At 40.9% G+C, this 21154-nt stretch overlaps 1 protein-coding gene across 3 annotated transcripts in view; it reads left to right on the top strand.

Moving 5' to 3' along the window:
* The first annotated feature begins 409 nt into the window (after positions 1-409).
* LOC149780711 (heat shock 70 kDa protein 12A-like) overlaps positions 410-21154 on the top strand; it is a 54560-nt gene continuing 33815 nt past the window's right edge. Inside the window, exons 1-3 of one of the 3 annotated variants that reach the window (XM_089937758.1) lie at positions 410-493; positions 2315-2665; positions 20292-20510. In XM_089937758.1, the coding sequence (XP_089793884.1) occupies positions 2360-2665; positions 20292-20510 (525 nt within the window). In that variant the 5' untranslated portion in view covers positions 410-493; positions 2315-2359. Of the gene's footprint in view, positions 494-643; positions 907-2314; positions 2666-20291; positions 20511-21154 lie in introns of those variants that run through there. The other 2 variants (XM_089937760.1, XM_089937759.1) reach the window with 2 other exon arrangements.

The raw sequence follows: 21154 nt of genomic DNA on the forward strand, positions 1-21154 counted from the left end.
AATGTTGATTACTTGCGCTTGTGAATAAGATAAGTAAATCAAAGGTGTGAGAACAGCCAACATGATAAGTGAATATTAAAGAATACGTTATGTCAATGGAGCGGAGTAGTTTAGGCAAGTAAAAAGGGAGGGGAGATAAATAGTTAAAGTTTCACCGAAATACCTTAAGACTCGAAGATTAAACCTGGGTATTTCATGTCAATGAATGTAAAGATTTGAGATAAGGAAAGCACATTATTCTTTCTTTGTTTGAAAAAGTTCATATCCATCCAGAAATAAGGGGATTTATAATAATGTTTACTTAATATTTAGCTGAATACTCAATGACCGTCTTAAAATTAGACAGTTGCAGGAAGTAAATTATACGTAAATACCATTGTCCTGAAAGGTTTAGTTAGATTTATTGCCCCTTAATTCTAGATATACCGTTTCTTGACATGCCAAGATGGTCTAGTATTTTGTACACCTGGTTGAGACTTTGTCTTGGTTATTGGTAGGTACACATAACTCATTAGTAATTCTAAATACTTCTTTAAGTTTTAGAATATCATTAAATTAGATGCAATATAGCTTTTCAGGTACTCGTTATTACAAGCATGAAAATGTTTACTGTTATTTAGATGCAAATTACATACAACCAGGATGTTGTTGTTGTTGTGGGGTTTAACGCCATTTTTCAGCACACGATAGGCTATACATGGCGGCCAGTATTAATGGTGGAGGAAGAACCCGAGAAAACCCCGGAAAGAACCACCGACCCACGAGAAGCTACAGGCAAGCTTTCTCACATACCCACATTGGCTGAATCCTAGACTCGAACCGCCGCAGACAGAGGTGAGATGGCAGTGATCCGTAACGAAGAGCGCTTTAGACCACTCGGCCACTCGGGGCCCCTACAACCAGGATGTAAATTGTCTAAAAATTTATATGTGTCGTATTTGTTGTAGTCTCACTATCCCAGTTTATACATTTACCTTTCTGATCTTTCTTTTCAGATAAATTATTCTTAATTTCTTACATTTCATAGAGAATTTTGTCATGTTTGGCAATATTCCGTTGTGTATATTTTATATTCTCACACCTCCTCTTTGTTGGTACCCCCACCCCACCGATTGTAATAAAACAGAAGACATCGGAAATAAAAATTGCGCAAAACCTATTCATCATTTATTGATTTATAATTTCCAACTGATTTTCGCAAAGGGTCCCAAACACTGTCGACTTGATTGCATTTCGAATTAATAGGGAGTTTCATTTGCAACACGGTCGCCATATTTGCTTGAGTCAGTCTATGTTTTCAAGAAACAGATGTGATGTAATTCACGGTTTTTGAAAATCTCATTAGTTCCGTAAATTTTGGATTTACATTTCTTTGAAGACATGTGTACAAGAGTTCCTCCTATTTATTTGTTCAATTTGATTCAGAAATATTAAAACTAGGCAATGCAAATAGTGGGTGAAGACGACAGTTTCTTCGCATGTTTACATCGGGAGCTTCCGTTTACGTTGAAACGCCAATAATTCGAAGTGTTAGGGACCCCTTGGCCACAGTTAGGTTAGAAATTATAAATCAATGACTGAAATGACTAAGTCTTGTGTATTTATTTACATCCTTGATGCTTTTCGTTTTTAAAATGGGTGGGGTGATGGTGGGGTTTACAGACAAGCGGGATGGTATGAGAATAGGAATTCGCACTGTAGTCACTACCGCAATACTTGCTTTTATATGTTGTTTTATTTTATCTATTTCTTCCAGCACCTTTTATACAAGCCAGTATACAAAATAGGGTTCAGTCGCAATTAAGAACAATTTATGTGCCATAAAACAAAAAATTCGCACCAATGTATTTGTAATCAGTTTTATTTTGGCTTTTGAAATCAAGCGAGCATCACATGCACCTTTTATTAAATATACGATTGAGTGAAATAAACCACTGTCATCTTGATTTTCTTTACATAATTTTCATTCCACGAAGAAAATCTTTTATGTCATTTGGAAGTGATTAAATTTTGCTCTGAGTTTCTGGTCAAATGTTATCTTTAGTTGTTAAACTTGACCACACATATGAAAAGAAGTTGAGAAACTTGTATCCCATGATCTGAAAATAACCTTATATTAGCTGATAAACATGTCAAGATTTATATCGGTATCTATAAAAACAACAGATCTTATATTAAGGGATGTATACCTGATACAGACAAGGCAGCAGTTTAATCACACAATTTCCAGGAAACGACAGCAAAGACGCGGTCTACATAAAGTTCTGGCTCTAATTTCGAACATTAAATAAGCTGCCTTTTTCTATATGCTTAGGAACATATATGAGACGGAGAACAGATCTGGAACGATTGAGCTAAGATGGCATTTAAATCTGAATGTGGGCGACTTCTTGTCGCCGCAGTTGACTTTGGGACAACCTTTAGCGGATATGCATTTTCGTTTTCGAGCGATCCAATGAAGGTACAAGTTAACCAGGCCTGGGTAGCTGGGTCAACACAGCTGATATCACTGAAGACTCCAACATGTATCCTCCTGACACCAAAACAGGAGTTCCATTCCTTCGGTTATGAGGCAGAGAACAAGTATGCCGACCTAGCTCTAGACGGAGAACACGAAAACTGGTATTTCTTCAAGCAGTTCAAAATGCTCCTTCACAATACAGAGGTAGGTCATATTTGTATGCTTTAGCAAATCTTATGCATTGTTATAGCTCGTTTCATCAGATATTTCAGAGCAAATATTTGATCTGACTAATTACTGTTAAACCTACGTACCTAATAGTCAGACGTTTAAGGTTCATACGAAGTGGGAATGGGAAAATCTGAAGTAGCACATCGTTGTTGAACAAAATGTTGTTTTACTAATTATATATGAGTTGACAACATTATGTACATTATTAGACGCACATATTTTCAAACAGCAAATGTTGTGAACTGAAATATTGAGACATTCAAAATTTGATCATTATATTCATAGATGGTAGATAGTGAACAGGAGTAGTATAGTAGGGCTGTTTTAGGTCAATGGGAGATCCAGTCAAAAAGGTCGTGGGCACGTTTAGGGTCAACACTTTTTAAATCACCCTGGGCATGTTTAGGGTCTATGATAAAATACGTTACAGACATTACAGACCCCCCCCCCCCCTTCTTGGGCACGTTTAGGGTCAAGATTTTTGTTTAGCACAGCCTGAGCACGTTTAGCGTCAAGGGAAATTGAGTTAGTTCAGCGGGTCGCGGGTGACGGGTAAGTTCAGCTAGTTCATAAACTATACCTAGAAAACAGCGCTTGGCGGGGCGAGACATACAACTTCTTTATAGACAGAGACATAGATATACGACACATACATAGATTGATGAACATCGATATATCACACAAATAACTATACAACCGACTAAAAACTTTTTTAGGCAAGAAAGCAAATCTTTTCGAGGCATATGAGTCGCCCTGAAAAGGGCCTTTGGTATTTTTGTTAACACCATTACGTAGAAGGCATTGCATAGGTCTTCTTCTCTTCCTCAAACTTCTTCTGACTTCAGGATCTTAGATGAGGACTCTCTTCAGAGAGCCTTGTCTCTCTACCTAGATTCCTCTTTTCCAAACGGTCGTATCGGTGATCCGGATGATTGTCCATGATGATCTGACATACATGGGTAAGTCGGTACGGAACAGCATCGACGATACGAGGGTAGATGAGTCAACGTTAGTCCACATCTTGCGACGAGAACCGGTGAAGGGAATGAAGTGAAAGAGGTTATTTATAGTGGAAAGGGACATATTTTTTTCACCAATCCTAACACGCGTTACAAAATTCAGTCACAGTGTGGAGCCTGTCTTCCAATCCGAAGAGAGCTACCTGTGACGTCAAATTCCCTATATAGGTTCGCTAGCGTCTGTGAATCAACGCGACAGGGTTTTCAAACATGACGGAAACTAAGAAGACGATGAATTGGGGTGCACCGGCAGTGGAGACGAGAAGCGACGGTATAGCAGCAGCTACCAAAGTCAACACTGTCCTACTTCCAGAAGAGGCCGATTTTAATTGGGATTTAGTGGATTTTCTCTCTTCAGCACCTTCACCACCTTCTCTTTCTTTACCACACGTTGATGATTGTAAACAGAGACAAGAAGAATTGGAGAAATTTTTACAGCAGAAGAAAGAAGCAGAACAAGTTTTTCTCCTTCAACAGCAGCAGCAAGAAGAAGAGGCAAGAAGAAGGAAACGACAGGAAGAAGAAGAATCAGCAGAGAAGAAACAAGGTCTAGGTGAGAAGGGGGACAGTGAAAGTCAAGCGATGAAGGTACTCTTAGATATTTTAGCAGGGTTAAGGAGCCTAAAACAAATCTATAAGACTTCTTTATTACGACCCAAGAGGAAAAGACCTTCTCGTGCCAAACTGTCCAACCCTGTTACTACGCCTGATATATCCACCCTAGTGATTTCTACCAAATCATTGACAGAAGCCAGTCCAAAAGTAGGCCTTGGCCGTGGCAAAGTCTTAAGGCAGTTAAAGCTGATTACTTCCCGTTACTGATTTTTTTTTATATAAAACAACACACCCAACGGTCCATTTCAGGGCCATTCACTTCTCTCGAAAAGAGATAGCATTAATTTTGCCAAAATCAATTAAAACTCAAAATCCCTATTTTGTCCTTTGATGTACGTGTGTGTGAGTGAGTGTGTCAGTGCTTGTTCTTATTATGATTATAGAAATAAAAACCAAGAGACACGTTTTCTGTCTGGTCTATTCTCTTACAAATATTACAATCCAGTTCACAACACAACACTTTAAAAAGTTCATAGACTTCTTCTGTGTCTTTTTTCACAACGTCTGTTTGTTGTTTTTTTTAATTTCTTCACTTTCACGGGTTTTTCTTCCTCACTTTCTCCTCGTCTTCTTTTCTTCTACTTTTGTCTCTTTCTGGACGTGTCTAGGTTCTTCCTATTGGGAGGGTACCTCATCTGCCTGTTCTGAACCCCTCTCGTCCTCTTGCTCCTGTTGTTTCTTAGGGCATTCTGAAGACCAATGTCCTTTCTCTTTACAATGATAACATGTATCTTGACCTTTGTCTCTTCTGACACCCGACTTGGTTTTCTGACGGTCTGGATACTTTGTAGCTCAATGCCCTTTCTTACAGACATAGCAAGTATCTTGACATTTATCTCAAAAGGAGGGGGAGTAGTACGTCGGCTTGTCTAAAGAAAACTTTCGTATGACACCTCGCAAAGCTCTGATCAGAAGTTCGATCTATGTGGGCTCTTCCATCGTTCTGGTCGGTTTGAGAGTGAAATGAATACTGGAAGGGAAGACATTGGCTCTTTATATATGGAAGACACTGGTTTGAAATCGATATAGGGACCCATGAAGTTCAAAATGTAGTCATTTGACTTTTTGCAGTCAAAATGAAACGATTGCATCATTTCGTGCAACAAGGAGAAGAAAGTAAGAGGCAGAAACGTGATTTATCACCTCGCACAGTATCTGAATCTTGGCTCAAATTCATACCAGCAATTTTGAAAATGACATGAGTGAGCCAGAATCCAGACCCGGAGATTCTTCACCCAACCATAGTCAACCATTAACTCCTCAAAAGTACTACCACATTCGAGAGACGGAAAAGCGCTCCGCTAGAAAATTTTGAACTGCGACTTACACGTACACAGTGAAGTTTAAAGATTTCAAGTCCAACTTACCGCTGGAGAAAGAACAAGGGTTCATCACCGAGTTGTGGGATTCTTCTTTAGCTACACTGAAACGGCAATGCGAAGCCAAAGAAGACGATCGCTTGAGACTTTCCATTCATCACGAGAGTTTGAAGTTCCCTTTTTGGATCGAGTTTTGCAGCCCAGCAGAATTGACACCTTCCAAAGTCTTCGACAACATTCAACACGTGCAAGAATCCAACAACACGTTTCACATCACCGATGGAAAATCAACACTGTTCATGTGCCATGTGCCTCTTCCCCAAGGGACAGGACGCAAAAGGGTGTTATTGGTGGACTACCTTCGCAGCACCAAAAAGAGTCTCGTCCGAATTAACAACCCTCAAGATAAGATGTATTTATTCCGTGCCATCGTCGTAGGACGAACGTATGCCGACAAGAACGACACGTTAGAATGGAAAAGAGACTGGGAGAACAGTCGACAATCGGACCGAACCAAACAACTAAGAGAATCAGAACTCTTGTTACAGCAAGCGGGGTTATCCAAAGACACACTCTGTGGTATTCTTGAAATGAAAAAATTGCAAGACGCCTTGGCTCCACGCTACACCTTGAAAGCACACCCTCAAGAAGTGCGTGGACCTTTGTTGTTTCGAGGCAAAGATTTCAAAGACGGAAAATACATTCACGTCTATCATCACTTTGAACTTTTCGATGCCTTCACCAGTATCGCTGCATTCCTGGGATACATTTATTATTGTGAAAAATGTGACTATGGCTATAACAATCGAGAGCAACACAATCATTGTGGATCGAAATGCTCACGATGTTTGGTCACTCAAATTTGTCTTGACGAAGGACAAGAACGAGTGAATTGCCCTGCATGACGACTTCAGTAATCTCCGAATGGATACTTTACAAGAGAACATTCGTGGTTTGCCACGTAATTGAGAGAACGCATTTACCAAGAGTTGGTCCAAATATAAGTGAAACGCAAACTCAAAATCATTTCTCCATTTTGAAACTATGCTCTTTTACAAACTAAACGAAGACTGATTATTGGAGGACACTACTTCAGTCACAAATATACACGAGGCTACTGGCCACGACCTAGCGATTTTTGGAGGACAGTGAATGGATACTTTACAAGAGAACATTCCTGGTTTGCCTGTGGAGTTGAGAGAACGCGTTTACCGAGAGCTGGTGAAAATACAAATGAAACGCATATAACAATTTCATCCGTCACATTAACGATGTTGGAACCACTGGTACCTGAATGTTATAAGAGGACTGATTCAGATGAAAGTGATCCAGTGGTCAGACATTGTTAGACTGGACATGGGCGAGAAGGATTGGTTTGTTGTGACTGCTTCTTTTTACTACAAGGTAGACATACTGCAACAAATTCCAGAGGACGAGTTAGATGATTGCCAAAATTTTTTACACAGCATAAACTTAGCTCAAGAAGAAACTTCTGAACTGTGTGTTTTGATGTGCAAGTTAGTGACTAAACCATTTAGATTCGCATCTGGAGTACGATCATCTTTGTGCAGAATGTACACTTATTGCCTCCGACAAAATGAGGTTTAAAAACAGGCTACCATGCCACGTCCTTTATCAGAAGTGATACAACATGTTCCGTGGAAGGAAATCATAAGAGTATTCAAACGGTGGAGGATTACCAACACTTATTACGTGAACTGTGTTTATTGAATTGGGATCGTCGTATGGCGTGTGTCTTAGTATCTTCCTATCTGGGATTTCGTTTACCAGCCGATTTCTTGTGGGCTCTTTACGAACAGTACTTAACACAAATAAAACATGAAAGTCGGCCTTTTAAATGTCCACGAGAGACTCATCTTGTTAAAAGCCTTGCGTTTGCATCTGGATACATTTCGACATCTACGGGCAAAAAGATTCGCCAAACTTTAGGTACTGAAGATGTGTACGACAATGTGTGTGTAACTTGTGACTTAAACCCTCACTGGACAGATGTACGTGACTGGAAACGTTGGTGTTTCCAGGCTTGGACCAAACAAATGGCAAATTACGCACAAGAGGTGTGATCCTAAATTGAAACGTCCAGTGAAAAAAGTAACTTTTAAATCCGTGTTAGTGACAGTGCCAGAAGAAGAACGTGACACCAATGACAACCACTCCCTTCAGGACAGGATTCTCATGGACATTCCTGAAAGGCCATTCCGGGAGGACACCTGTACCCAATGTAGAGACTGTAAGAACATTACACCTTTGGTACCAAAAACATGTTATACAGTCACTTGTTTATATTCCACTTTGATCATTGTGATATGTATTGTATCGCTGTACTTAACAATTTGGCTTGTATGTAATTTTGTCTTTCGTGTTGTTCCATTTCAAAAGAATAAACGCGTCCTGAAAAAAAGTGTAAAATCTCTTGTCTTGTCTTCGTGTCAAAAGTGACATTCCTTACACTATGGCTACCTCTACTGTCTCTACTCCCTTTTCCTCCATTTTCAAAGTCATCGGCGAACACTTAGATCGTGCTAGATGGGAGGCCTTGTATCTTCGCCATCGTTTAACATGTTAATTGCCGGACCTAGCGGTTCAGGCGAAACCGAATATGTCAAACGTCTGATCCATCATAAACATCATTTGATCGTTCGTCAAGCTCAACGGATCGTGTGGTGTTACAAAGAGTGGCAATCGGCGTACAGTCTCTTGCGAGAAAGTCAAGGCGATTTCATCGTGTTTGTGGAAGGCATTCCTAGCGAAGACGACGGGATCGTGTCTGACCCTAGTCAAACACATCTGATTATTTTCGACGACATGTTTCTACAAAGTAAAGCCTATCGCGCCATCAGCCTCAATGTTCATTACGTGGTCTTGTTTAAAAGTGCTAGATATAAATCACAAGTGCAAGTCTTATCTTAACAGTTAGGATCGCCTTGGCTGACTCATGCGTACGACGATGCCACTCAAACCCCACACGTCTATTTACTTGTGGATTTAAAACCCGCCACCTCCGATTATTTGCGATTTCGTACCTTTTTCCTTTGGGTCTATCTCACACAGCAGCAACATAACGTCCCTTCAGTCTGATCTTCCCGTCAAATTGATTCGTACCTTTTACGGCATCAGTCGCGAACAAAAATCCACAAATACGTGCTCGTGTGTTAGAAGCCAGTCTCAAAGAATTCTTACGATGGTTTACGGTGACAGCACGTCAATTACTGAAAGGCATCATTTACATTCCTCATCAAACCAAACGCTTTTTTGGAGAGAAACAAAGTGGCCTTGACGCAACTGCCCAGTCTCCGCATCGGCACTCAAACCAAAAGGCAAATCATTTTGAAATCTGGAGGTAGCGGTTCTCTAGGAGGTGTCATCATTCGCTCTCTCTCTTAAAATGGGATCATAATGCCCCCAATGTTCTCCCTAAGAATAAAGCCACTCCCAAAATAAGCCAAACAAACCCAAAAGAAGAAAAAGAGCAACGGTGTGAAGACCAGATCACAGCCCAAGAAAAAGAAAAGCCCACAAAAAAAGAAAAAGAAAAGTCGCCAGAAAAAGAAATCCAACAGAAAACAGCTTCTACCCGCAAGAGAGGCACTTCAGCCAGGGTGCAACCTTACATTCAAAAGCCACGACCTGCAGCGACGGTGACCACGTCTCGAGTAGCCTCAGGTTGTTCCACTTCTCCGTTGTTGTGGATGTCTGCCAAACCCAATTTGACACCCGTTCTTCCTCGTTTCATGAAACAATGGAAACCCGCGTCTCCAAGAACTTCTCCAACGGTGACACACTCCTCCTCTTTAGCTGCAGCAGCACCTGCTCACTAAGTACCTGCCCCAAAATCAAATTCCAAGTGAGATCGGGCATGTTACACAGTTTACTGGATTTGTTCAAGCAAGGAAGAACTATCCCGATTTAGTCCATTGCGATCCCCTCCACGATGTGTGATGCCTGTCATCAATTTGATACGACGTAAAGACAATCAGTGGCGACACATTCCAGTATAAAAAAGGACTTGTTGCAAAGGCATGGGGATCAGTGCTTTTGTACTTCTGAGTACCCAAAGATGTCCCCTCAAAGAAATGCACACCGTCACCATCGTCGTTCTCCTGCACAAAAAGAAAAAGGAGAAAGAATAGGACAATTTTGTCATCCGAAAAAACGCTTAGCAAAGCATCGACGTCACCCCAGAAACGACACAGGCGTCCAAAGAAAAAGATAAGCAACCAAAGAGCAGGATTCTTTGGCGATTTTGGAAAATACATCGTCACCTTTTTGACGAAGCGATAGTCATAAAAAGATAAAACGGCGTGTACTAAGTCACGACGTCAGTGTATTTTTGGTGTGTGCCCTGGAATTGACAATGATGTCACCTCCCAGAAAACATCCTTCTTCACTCCCCAAAGGAAAGAAAAGGAAAAGACTGCCTCCTTGTTTAGCCAGACATTGGGACGTGTTGTCCGTCCTGTTCAAAGCCTCTCTACCCATGCGAAAACAAATGATTCAGACCGCCTCCAAAAATATCATCGATACCGTGTGCGAATGTCGTTTGAATGTCGTGAAAGTTACGATACCTTTGTTTACACGTAAGAAAAAATGCTTAGCCAAGCATCGATACGTTCTTCACCAAATGGTCCAAAAGAAAATACCCATTCGTCAAAAGAAAAAGATGTTGGTGCAACGCAGAGGAATTTTACCTCTGTTAGGAATCCTTACCTAAGTAATAGTAGGATCTACGTTGGGACTCTTGGAAAATGTTTTACTCGCCAAAGGTCCAAGATAAAAGGGACAAGAAGATAAAAGGCACCTCAGGAGTTAAAAGATATCAAACATGACACTTGGAAACTGATGGAAGGACGATAACTGACTTTAGTGCCTTATAAACGATGGATGGAATTCCATCGTTGTCAAGAACAACAGACCCCGCATTTGCCTCCCAATCTAAATATGACCAAGATGTCCCAGTTACAACACGAATTGCAATCGTTAATGGATCGCAACGATTTGTCCGAAACAGAATAATCGCAAAAGTATCGTCAACTATTGCAACGACTGAACTCTTTCACCATAAAGCTGTAGACGAAACAGCTCTGCTCACTCTGAAAGATTTTAAAGTCCTGATGAAAAGTCCATCACCATCACCTCCAGAGGTCAAGCCAGACTCAGCGCCTCGAATGCCTGAGGAAGAAGAGGTACGAGACATCTTTCAAACACCGTCAGCAGCTCCCATTCCTAGTAAGATTTCCTCCTCCTTGTTGACCCCTTCCCCCACTCCCCAAAGAGAAGAACAGAAAGCTTAGGTTAAAAGGGTGATGTCCACACCTCCTTCGACAGAAGTCAAAAAAGAAGGAAGGGAAACCAGAAGTGAAAAAAGAAAAGAAGACTAAAGCCATCTCATTACCACCCCAACTATCACCACTTTCCTCGACCTCTACTCCAGTGGAACATCGGAGACGTAAAGCCGTTTCCAAGCCACCATTTCACCTATCCAAAGTAGCATCACCGAAGAATGGGTGAGTTATTAGAAAATGGAGAAGGTGTTATCCAGCATTTACTATGATCCAGCCCATCCTGCGGAATACGGAGGAGTTCAGGAATTGTATCGTGCGCCAAAATCCGTCTGAAAAGTCTCCGTTTGTCTCAAGCGCAACGATGGTTACAGGAACAAGCTACATGCACTTTACACACATCCAATCTTTTCCTGAAGTCGCACCCGAGTGGAGGGCATCGATCATTAATGGCAAGCCGATTTTGCCCATGTCTCTCATTTGGCTACCTACAATCGTGGCTATAAATATATGTTTTGTGTCGTCGACGTCTTTTCCAAATTTGCCTGTATCGTGCCATTGACTTCGAAATCGAGCAGTGAGTTCGTTCGAACCCTCAAACTCGTGTTAAAACAAAGCGGTCATCACCCTCTTCGATGGCAAACCGACAAAAACACTGAATTTCTGAACCAAGCGTTCCACACAAAATTCAGTTTTCCCCACCGAGAATCACGAACCCAAAGCCAACACCGTGGAACAAAAGCCAGCATTGTGGAACAAAAGCCAGCATTATGGAGTGTTTCTAACGCACTTTGAAAAAATGCATGTGGAAATATTTTACGCATCAACATACTCTCAAGTACATCGACCTCTTACCGCACTTGGTTCAAGCTTACAACCAATCTTACCATCGAAGCGTCTGATGTGCACCCCCCCCAAGACGTGACTTCCGACAACAAAGTGGAGCGCCTGTTTGGTACATCCCCGACGGTGACTGTCCCGAAGAAAGGTGGAGTGGTGGCAGCAGGATATTTGGTGCGCATTGGCAAACACAAACACACTTTCGACAAAGGTTACTTACCCAACTGAACCACCGAACTGTTTCGTGTCACTGGACGAGTGCGTGGCCGTCATCCTGCCGTCTATAAATTGGAAGACGTGAACGGGGAAGTGTTCAAAGGAGCGTTTTACTTGCCCCATTCACAACGCGTGACCAAAATAGAAGACGAAGTGTACAACATCTAGAGCATTCTCGAACGAAAGTGGGAAAACGACGTGTCAAAGAAGTCAAAGTACGTTGGAAAGGATATCTTCCCAGATTTGATTCTTAGATCTACGCTTCGCAAGTCATCGGCTATAAAAAGATGTGACCACCATGCCCTCAAGACAATCTCAACCGCTACCACCGCAGTGACCATTTCTTCACCCAGTTCTTCTCGGCAAGATCTACAAAAGCAACCCTTGTGGGCGTGGTGTGCAGAACGTGTGCCTAAAACGCAAATCGTCTTTTTCTGCCAAATCTTTGTGGTGTATTGTGTCATCGGTGCAACTATTGCAAATTTGAGCTTGCAACAAGGAGGCAACAAATTGTGGATCATTTTACTGAGCAGTTGCATCGGTTACCTTCTCCCTAATCATTTCCTGAAATACTCCTCAAACGGGAACAATGGGAGTCTTGTGTACAACGTCAGTCACCACTATAACAATAGCCAGAACAGGAATGCTCTTTTAGACACTCATCTGACTTCGTGGGACACATCGGACAGCAGCAGAACTCTGGAATTATGAACAACGACAACCAGTTTTACTTGCCACTACCCAGTGACAGTTCCATGGAGGAGTTTCCTAACAATACTTTATGTTGTTACACGGCCAAATTACCTCAGACCATGCAATTTGATCACAATCCCCATTGGAAAGTGGCTTTGGTGGAAATCATTCTCCCCATACATATAAAAAATATCACTGAAAATCAAAACAGTTTTGCGGTCGAAGTATATGACTAACAAGTGCAAGATTACTTGCAAAATCACAAAACTGTAGTAACTGTATATCTGGCGCTATGATTGATCCACTTAGCAACAAATATAAATGCTACCCCTATCTGTTGAATATTCCTGAAGGCTATTATTTTCGCGGTCAACATCTGGTGAACGCGATTGCTACCAAATTCAATGCCATGTTTAGCAAAATCTTGGAGAAAAAAATGTCATCCTGGAGTACCATAGATTAGCCCGTCGCCTACTGATAAAATTTTCCGGATGACTAAATTATAGGTATTAGATTTTATACTGGATTATATAATATTTTGGGTTGAGACGCCAAAATGCTCAAGGATGGAGCCACGCCAACCATTACCGGATTTTGCAAAACATTTTCCTTCCACCGTAGAACTGAACCAAGAACCGAATTTGATCTTTGTGTACTCCGATGTAGTGGAGTACAACGTAGTGGGACACACCTCCGTACCCTTACTGCGTGTCATTCCTTTTAAAGTGAATTATTCCCCGAACGCTGACGAGGAAGGTGGAAACATCTAGCACGTTCACCACGAATTTGTACATCCTCACTATTTACCCATCAGTAAGTCGTATTTCTACAGTGTAATGTGTCAACATTGCTATAAAAGTAGATCTGGGACAAAATATTTTAATAACCAACGGGAAAGTCACGGTGAAACTCCATTTTCGTAAAAAAGATTCTTTAACGACTCGTAAAGTCATATATCCAGTGTACTGAGGAGTCGCTCGACAGCGAGGACGTGGTTTAGGATATATGATGAAATCGGCCTTTCGTTCGGTGCCTCACGTGTTGAAACCGGTGGTGACAAGAGGACTGCATGCTTTGAAAGATGCCGCGTTGACGCAAGGCAATGAATTTCCCCAAAATGTCATCATCGAGAAACAAAACCCCAGAGAAGCTTTCTTGAGAGCAGGCAAGAATGTCTTGCTTCAAACAGGCTAAGACATTTTGGGCCGACGAGAAACGCATAAAAATGCCCTGGACAAGGACAAGATAGCAAGGACAAGACAGAAAGAGACGACGAAAATACCACTTCAGAAGCCTTCACACTCATAATACTAGAAAAACTAAGAAAAGAAGAGCCGTCCGAGGCTTAGACATTTTAGATTACTAAATAAATCACAGAGAGAAAGAAAGAAAGAAAGAAAGAAAAAATGATGCACCGAGAGTCTTGCGCCTGTTCCAAGTCGGAACCAGATCTGTCTGCCTTGCCACCTACCATGATGACAATTCAAGAATCCCAATGGGTTGAATTTCATCCTGTCTCCTCTTTGACGGATTCAGCTCCCATCGTATTTGACACCAAAGGACAGCCCGAAGATTAGATCGATCTTAATAGCAGTTAATTGTACTTGAAAGTCCAAGTGAAAAAAGCGACAGATAACGCCAATCCGGGAGAGAATGGCCGAGTAGCTCCCGTCAACAATTTCATGCATTCCTTGTTTAGCGGAGTGGATTTGTACTTGAATTACAAACTAGTCAGTAGCAGCATGGATGCTTACCCTTACCAAGCGTACCTGGACAATCTCTTGGCGTACAGAAAAGAAGCCAGAAACACTCATCTGGATGCTTGCGTGGTATAAAAACCTGACGCAGAGGGCGAGAACACGTTTAACGACACAATAGTTTAATCAGAAGATGACAACCCTCACAATGCGGGATATATCGGTCGACGACAGAAAATGCAGCAAGGACGTATTTTAGAACTGATTATCGTTTGCATTTGGATATGTGGATGCAACACAAGTATTTGCTGAACGGTGTGGATATCCGCCTGAGACTGAATCTCAGCAGTACCGCTTTCCATTTAATGGCTCATACCAACGAGTAGAAAACCATCATCCAAGAAGCAAGACTCTGCGTGCAACGCGTGGAAGTGTTACCTAAAGTGGGAAACGAGATCAGTCACACTTTAAGCCGAACGACTGCCAATACGACGCGTGGAAGTTATAACCTTCACCATTCCTAGGGGACAGCGATCCATGATCGAAGATCATCTGTTCCAAGGACAGTTACCCAAACGTTTAATTATTGGTATCGTCAGGACTTCAGCCTTCAGTGGAAACCAATATGAAAATCCTTTCGAGTTTAAGCACTACAAATTGAGCAAAATTGAAGTCAGTTGCGATGACAAGACCTTGTGTACCAGACCTATTGAACCTAACTTTGAGCAGAAAAATTACTTGAGATCGTAATTGTCCCTGTACGAAGCTACCGGACAGTTAGGGACCAACACCAGTCACTGTATTGCGTACGAGAATTATGCAGGATTCAACGCATTGTGGGATTTTACTCCAGACCAAGGCAGCGACGAGGGACATTTCCACCCTATAAAATTAAGCCCAACTCGTGTGGAACTTCAGTTGGCAATCCCATCCTCAGACCACACGGTGGATATCATCTTGTATTCCGAATTCGATAATAACATAGCAATCAACAGTTTGAAAGAAGTCATTATAGATTATTAGAGGCTATGAAAGACTGTTATCCCTCTTTGAATTGTGGAGAATCTATGGAGATATAATGGGAGGATACCGTGGATGTACAACCCAAAGACAAAGACAAAGAGGTCATAGTGATGAAGTCCAGATGGCCAGAAAAAGAACATTTAGTCTCCTGTTTTGCCACAAACCTGTCAGGAAAAGGTACGGAATTGACCGAGAAAGATTGCTATGGATGTCAAAATAATCATCCTAGTCTATTCAACACGATAAATGTCTAATGCTGAGTCAAGAAGACAAATTGGACGAGTATCTGGACGAAGCATGGAGTCTCATCTCGGAAGAAGCCATGTTGCATCAGTGATATAAAGACTTGCGTGATCATTCCTCTCCTCCACTGATGGCACAAGAGATCCATCACATCGAAACTCTCTTGGCTCAAAGTGCGGAGACGCTGCGTCGAAACGGTTACTTGTCAGAGATTTTCAGGCAAACAGTTCGGATTGAATTGATGACTTATCATTACCTGTGGAAAAAAAGAAAACCAAAACAACACAAATCTGGATACGATACCTGGGAACTGTATTACCTTGTTAACCACAGTTCGTACACTGCTTCTTGGAATCCTGTCGTGTGTGCTAAAGATGAACTGCCTCATCGCAAACCTCAAGACCATCAATCTTATGTCATCAACACGGACAACAGTCATCTCACAGGATGCCACTGGAAAGCCGTCTACTTTCCTGAAGAAGGTAGTGTGGAGTATTTTGATTCGTATGGATTGCCACCTTTGGAAGACAACATCATCGACTTTATGATTAGAAATGCCCAGACGACACGTTTCTATGATGAAGAATTACAAAGCACAGATTCCATGGTGTGTGGACAATACTGTGTGTATTTTCTTCATCAACGCAGTATTAGATATTCTTTAGAACATTTAGTGACCTATTTTGATCGTCACTCTTCTAGAAACGCTGACAAAGTAGATCGATGGTTTTTTAACCATTATGGATGTCTTTTGTCTTTAGCTAGGAAATGTAGTGCATATCAATGGCTCAATGACTTCCATTAGTGGAAGTCTAGCTTAACTCCATAACGTTGTCAACCTGGTCAAAAATTGTTTTATGGTTAATTGTTGCTTGTTGTTTGAATAAAAATGTTGTGTTTTGAAAATATTGTTTGTCGTTTGTTTTCAAGTTTTTGATGATACATGCTCTTTGACTTCTCTCTATCCTTCTCCCACAAATCAAACTATCATAGCGTTCCAACTCTAAACATTCTCAGGATGTTTTCTATCGCGTCTGCGATTTAACCATATAAAGCTAGACAGTCTCCAGTCTGACTATCCATTGTTGACTCATCCTCCTATGAAGATGTGTTCGAGACTAGCCAAGATACGTGAATTTACATCGTGTCAGGCAAAGTCTGATACCAAGGCCTGAAGAGATAGAGAATGTCAGAATGCTGAAAGTGACAGAAGAACTGATAGAAGAGCACTTCATAGAATAAATCAAGAAGAGAAAGAAGAATGGACGGAGAAGTACATATTTGAAAAGCAGAGAGAGAGAGAGAGAGAGAGAGAGAGAGAGAGAGAGAGCAGCAGCAAAGCAGGAACCAGACATGATTGTTGACTGTGGTGTGGACATGAAAGAGTTCTCCTTCTCTTTCCGAAGCAGCAGGCCCTTTGCTGTGGGAAAGGCTGTCACCAGACGGGGACACAATCTTAGACGATAAAAGATTGCCATAACTCCACGTCCACAAAAAGCATCCCTTTTCAGAGCTACCCCAATACTCTAGAAAAGAGATACTAATTCAAGTGCTAATTGTATGTTGGTAAGTTCAAAAATTGAAGTGTGTCTATAATCACTTAGTTTCTTTGTGTTATGTATGAAAATTAGAAGTGTCTATCCACATTTCGTTTCCGTAGCTTGTCAAAATGCAGTCTGTGTGTTTTTGTTTGTAGTTAGTATTTGTATTTAAAATAATTGAGTGAGTGTTTCTTTTAGGTCCGCGCGTTCCATGTTTTTTTTTTGTAATCATATGAACCTTGTGAATTTTGGTGTCAGAGGTGTTTTCCTTCATGACTGCGCTTCACATATATAAAGGGAAGCGCTCGCCAATCTAGCTACCCATCGTTGATTCATCAACTTGAAAAATGAGCAGACTCACCAAGCTTCTGGAACTTCGGATGTACCTAGAGTACGCCGGACGCCTGCTGGATGAGCTGCCATAGAGTGCAGCATTAGAAGAGGAAGAGGAGAAGATAAAAAAGAAAGAAGAGGAGGAAAAGCAAAAACCTATATTACCTCACCTCATCATGAGACAGACCAGCGAAGTGAAGTCTATGGTTAGGACACCGCCTCAGCGACAAGCACCACAGCTACTACAACCTCCAAGACCCGCGGTTCCCCAGACAGACGGAAGACTGGGAAGAGGAAATAAGGAGGCCACATTATCCACGAGTGTGGCTTAGGAGTAGGGAACAAGAGCAATTCATCACTATCTCTCAAATGGAGGAGTGGGATAGTGAAACAACTGAAGACCTGTCTGCGCTCCCAAGAACAACTGTGAACTGTGAATTGGAAGCAAGATTGGAGCCGACGTTGTGTATGTGTTGGCCGGCCTGGGAGGTGCCAGTATTAAGCTGGTGCATCTAAAGTTAGAAAAAACAGACCTTTTCAGGGCTAACCAAATCTCTAGAAAAGAGACTATACTAGTTGCCAATTGGTGAGAATGTGGGGTAGTGTGATTATACACACTCACTCCTTTCCTGATGCGCGCGCGCGTGTGTGTGTGTTTGTGTGTGTGTGTGTGTGTGTGTGTGTGTGTGTGTGTGTGTGTGTGTGTGTGTGTGTGTGTGTGTGTGTGTTTGTGTGGTTGTTTAAGTCATCGTAAGTTTGTATAGATATTAGATATTTTTATTTTATTTTTTGCTCTTCCCGTGTGTGGATAGTATATTTGGGGTTTGTGGATTGTATGTAATAGGGTTTTCTTCTTCCCGTGTGTGGATAGTATATTTGTGATTGCTTTTTCTTCTACCTGTGTGTGGATAGTAGATATTGGGGGTTTGGTAGTATATTTTGGGTTTGTAGATATTATATAATAGTTTTTTTCCTTCTTCTCGTGTGTAAATAGTATATTTGTGATAGTTTTTTCTTCTTGTTGAAGGTGACACCACAGCAAGAGTGACTCTGATTATGAATATGAATAATGTACCATAGCTATTCTTATTTTTACATACTGGTCAGAAAGGACCTCACGAAGTGTTTCAGACGCAGTTGTTTCACCGGATCATTAGTGATAAGGCATGTATGTATTTCTTTACCACCCGAATCCTGTTAGTAATATAGTGGGGCTGTTTAGGGTCACTGAGTCACTCTTGCTGTGGTGTCACCTTCAACAAGTTTGCTGTTGCTGTATATAAGGAAGGAAAAAGACGACATTTACCACAAACATAATATAGTGTTTACACACTAGTGTAGATAAAACAAACGTTTGCACCAAAAGTAGCATTTTGGATACCGTCGTGGAATTCGTTCCAATGAACAATCCTTGATGGGGAAAAATACGTCTGAAAAATCGAAAGTCTCGTAGGGAATATTCTGTACAAAGTAACTAGATGCCTCATATCTCGTTTGAGCAAGACGATCGCTTAAATGGTTCGATACTTCGTGAATTATACTCTAATATAGTATGTATGCTATTTTCGTTTTCCTTCCTTATGCAAGAGGTTACCAGCCAGTTTCTTTGGCCCTGATACCTATTAGACGTGTGAAGTTTTAGCTTTTCATCTGACCTTGTATGAATATAGATTCCCTTGTTTTGATGAGCCAAATGAATGTTTAGCTGGAGAGGGAAGAATATTCTGATAAGTACAGGGGCAAGAACACATCCCTGCTGTAATCCGCTACGTATTTCATAAACCTCTGAGGATTAGTCGTCAAACTAAACTGTATTATGCGTGTTTTCATGGAACAATTCGATCATGTCGAGGAGCTTTGTGGGAAATCTGATCTTTTCTAGCAGCTTGAACAATCCGCTACTGCTGACAAAGTTGAAAGTCTTTGTGAAGCCAACGATGAATATGTAGAGTGACCCTCTCTGTTCTCTGCAATTCAATTGCAGTTGTCTGATTGAGAAAATCATGTTGATCGTGGTCCTTTCTGTTTTGATGCCGAACTGTGACTCAAGGTAGACATACTTTGCAAGGTTCTGAAGTCTGTTTAGGACAATCAGAGCAAAAACATTTCCTTTGTTGCACATCAGGGATATGCCACGATGTTATTGTCGCCCGTGTTTTTGTAGAGAGTGATGATTTTAGTGTTTCTCATATCTTGTGGTACTTCAACCTCTTTCCAGCAGAGACTAAGAAGCTCTTGGAGGTGTTTGATTACAATAGATTTTGCACCTTTGACAGCTTCTGCTGTCTGTCATATTTTTCTGTTTTGCTGTGCTATTTATGGCCTTGCTTAGTTCATCAACGGTTGGTTTATGATCGAGTTTGTCCAGTGTAGGTAAGATATAGATGGCATTGAGGACTGTGTCATTTACAAACGGACAGATTTGGGCTCTATTCTGGATTTTCTTGTCAGGATTAAGTCTCTTAGCCTGCATTTCTCCATTGGTAAGCAAAATTTTCTTACACTGTCATAGCCGTTTGGAAAGCATTTTTCTGTTCTGCCGTCGAGACTTTGTGTTTTGAAGTTCTTCAGATCATTATGAGTACCAAGTAAAATTGAAGACATCATGTGACAAAATCTAAAGTATATTAAGAAAACAAATCTATGTTCCCTGTAGACGACAATGATTTTTAAACTTTGAAATGATCGGAATAATGAATACACATTGAATTTAGAAAATGAGATATGCTAAGCGATAAACCTTTATTGTTTATTTCTCAGGGTTTGAAACAAAACACCATGATGGAAGACGCATTAGGCCACAAGATGCCGGCGATGACGATAGTCTCATTGTCAATCAAATACCTCAAAGATCATTTGATCGGTACACTAAAGGATCGTGTCACTGATATAGTACAAGAGGATATCCACTTCGTTATTACCGTACCTGCCATATGGGACGACAAGGCAAAACAATACATGAGGGATGCAGCAGTAAAGGTTAACTTTATTGCATTTAGGTTACTGAAGGTGAAATGTTGAAAACTATTCAAAAAGCTGAACTTTAGGAATTTTTAAATAAGCCAAACGTTTTACCTCATCTCTGATTCAAAGATCGCAGGTCCTTTCATCAAACCACCTTCTTAAAATACTCCTTCATTTTATCTTTCAAAGTCCGAAAAAAAGAATTGTATCTTTTATATTGTTTTTTAAATTCACATCCTATAACTTGCGTTTTTAAAGGTTAGCAATATTATCTTCAAAGTTCTTCCTGCAGTTTCAATATTTGTATTCATGGATCATAGGACGCATGCGATTCCGTTTAATATTTTGCAAAGTCCATTTGAGGTCAGTAAAATTTTAATCCAATAAGAAAAAATATTCAAAAATGTCATGGGATATATCCTATGAATCTCTGTTTCAGAATCCTTTTCATCGGCAGCTATCCAGTTCTCATCAAAATTGTCTTCACCAAGGCTTCTTTTAATGCGCCAATTAAGGAATAAATAAATAAATAGATAAATAAATTTAAAAAAAGAAAACTATTATACAAATGATACAAAGCGACTCTTAACGCGTATTGAACCTGTTTTGAAATATGTTATTGAAGAAAACTTTTGATATGATTGCCGCACTGACTTTAC

The sequence above is a fragment of the Sinohyriopsis cumingii genome, chromosome 16 (assembly GCF_028554795.1).
Source record: "Sinohyriopsis cumingii isolate HCF-2022 chromosome 16, ASM2855479v2, whole genome shotgun sequence".
Classification (NCBI taxonomy): Eukaryota; Metazoa; Mollusca; class Bivalvia; order Unionida; family Unionidae; genus Sinohyriopsis; species Sinohyriopsis cumingii.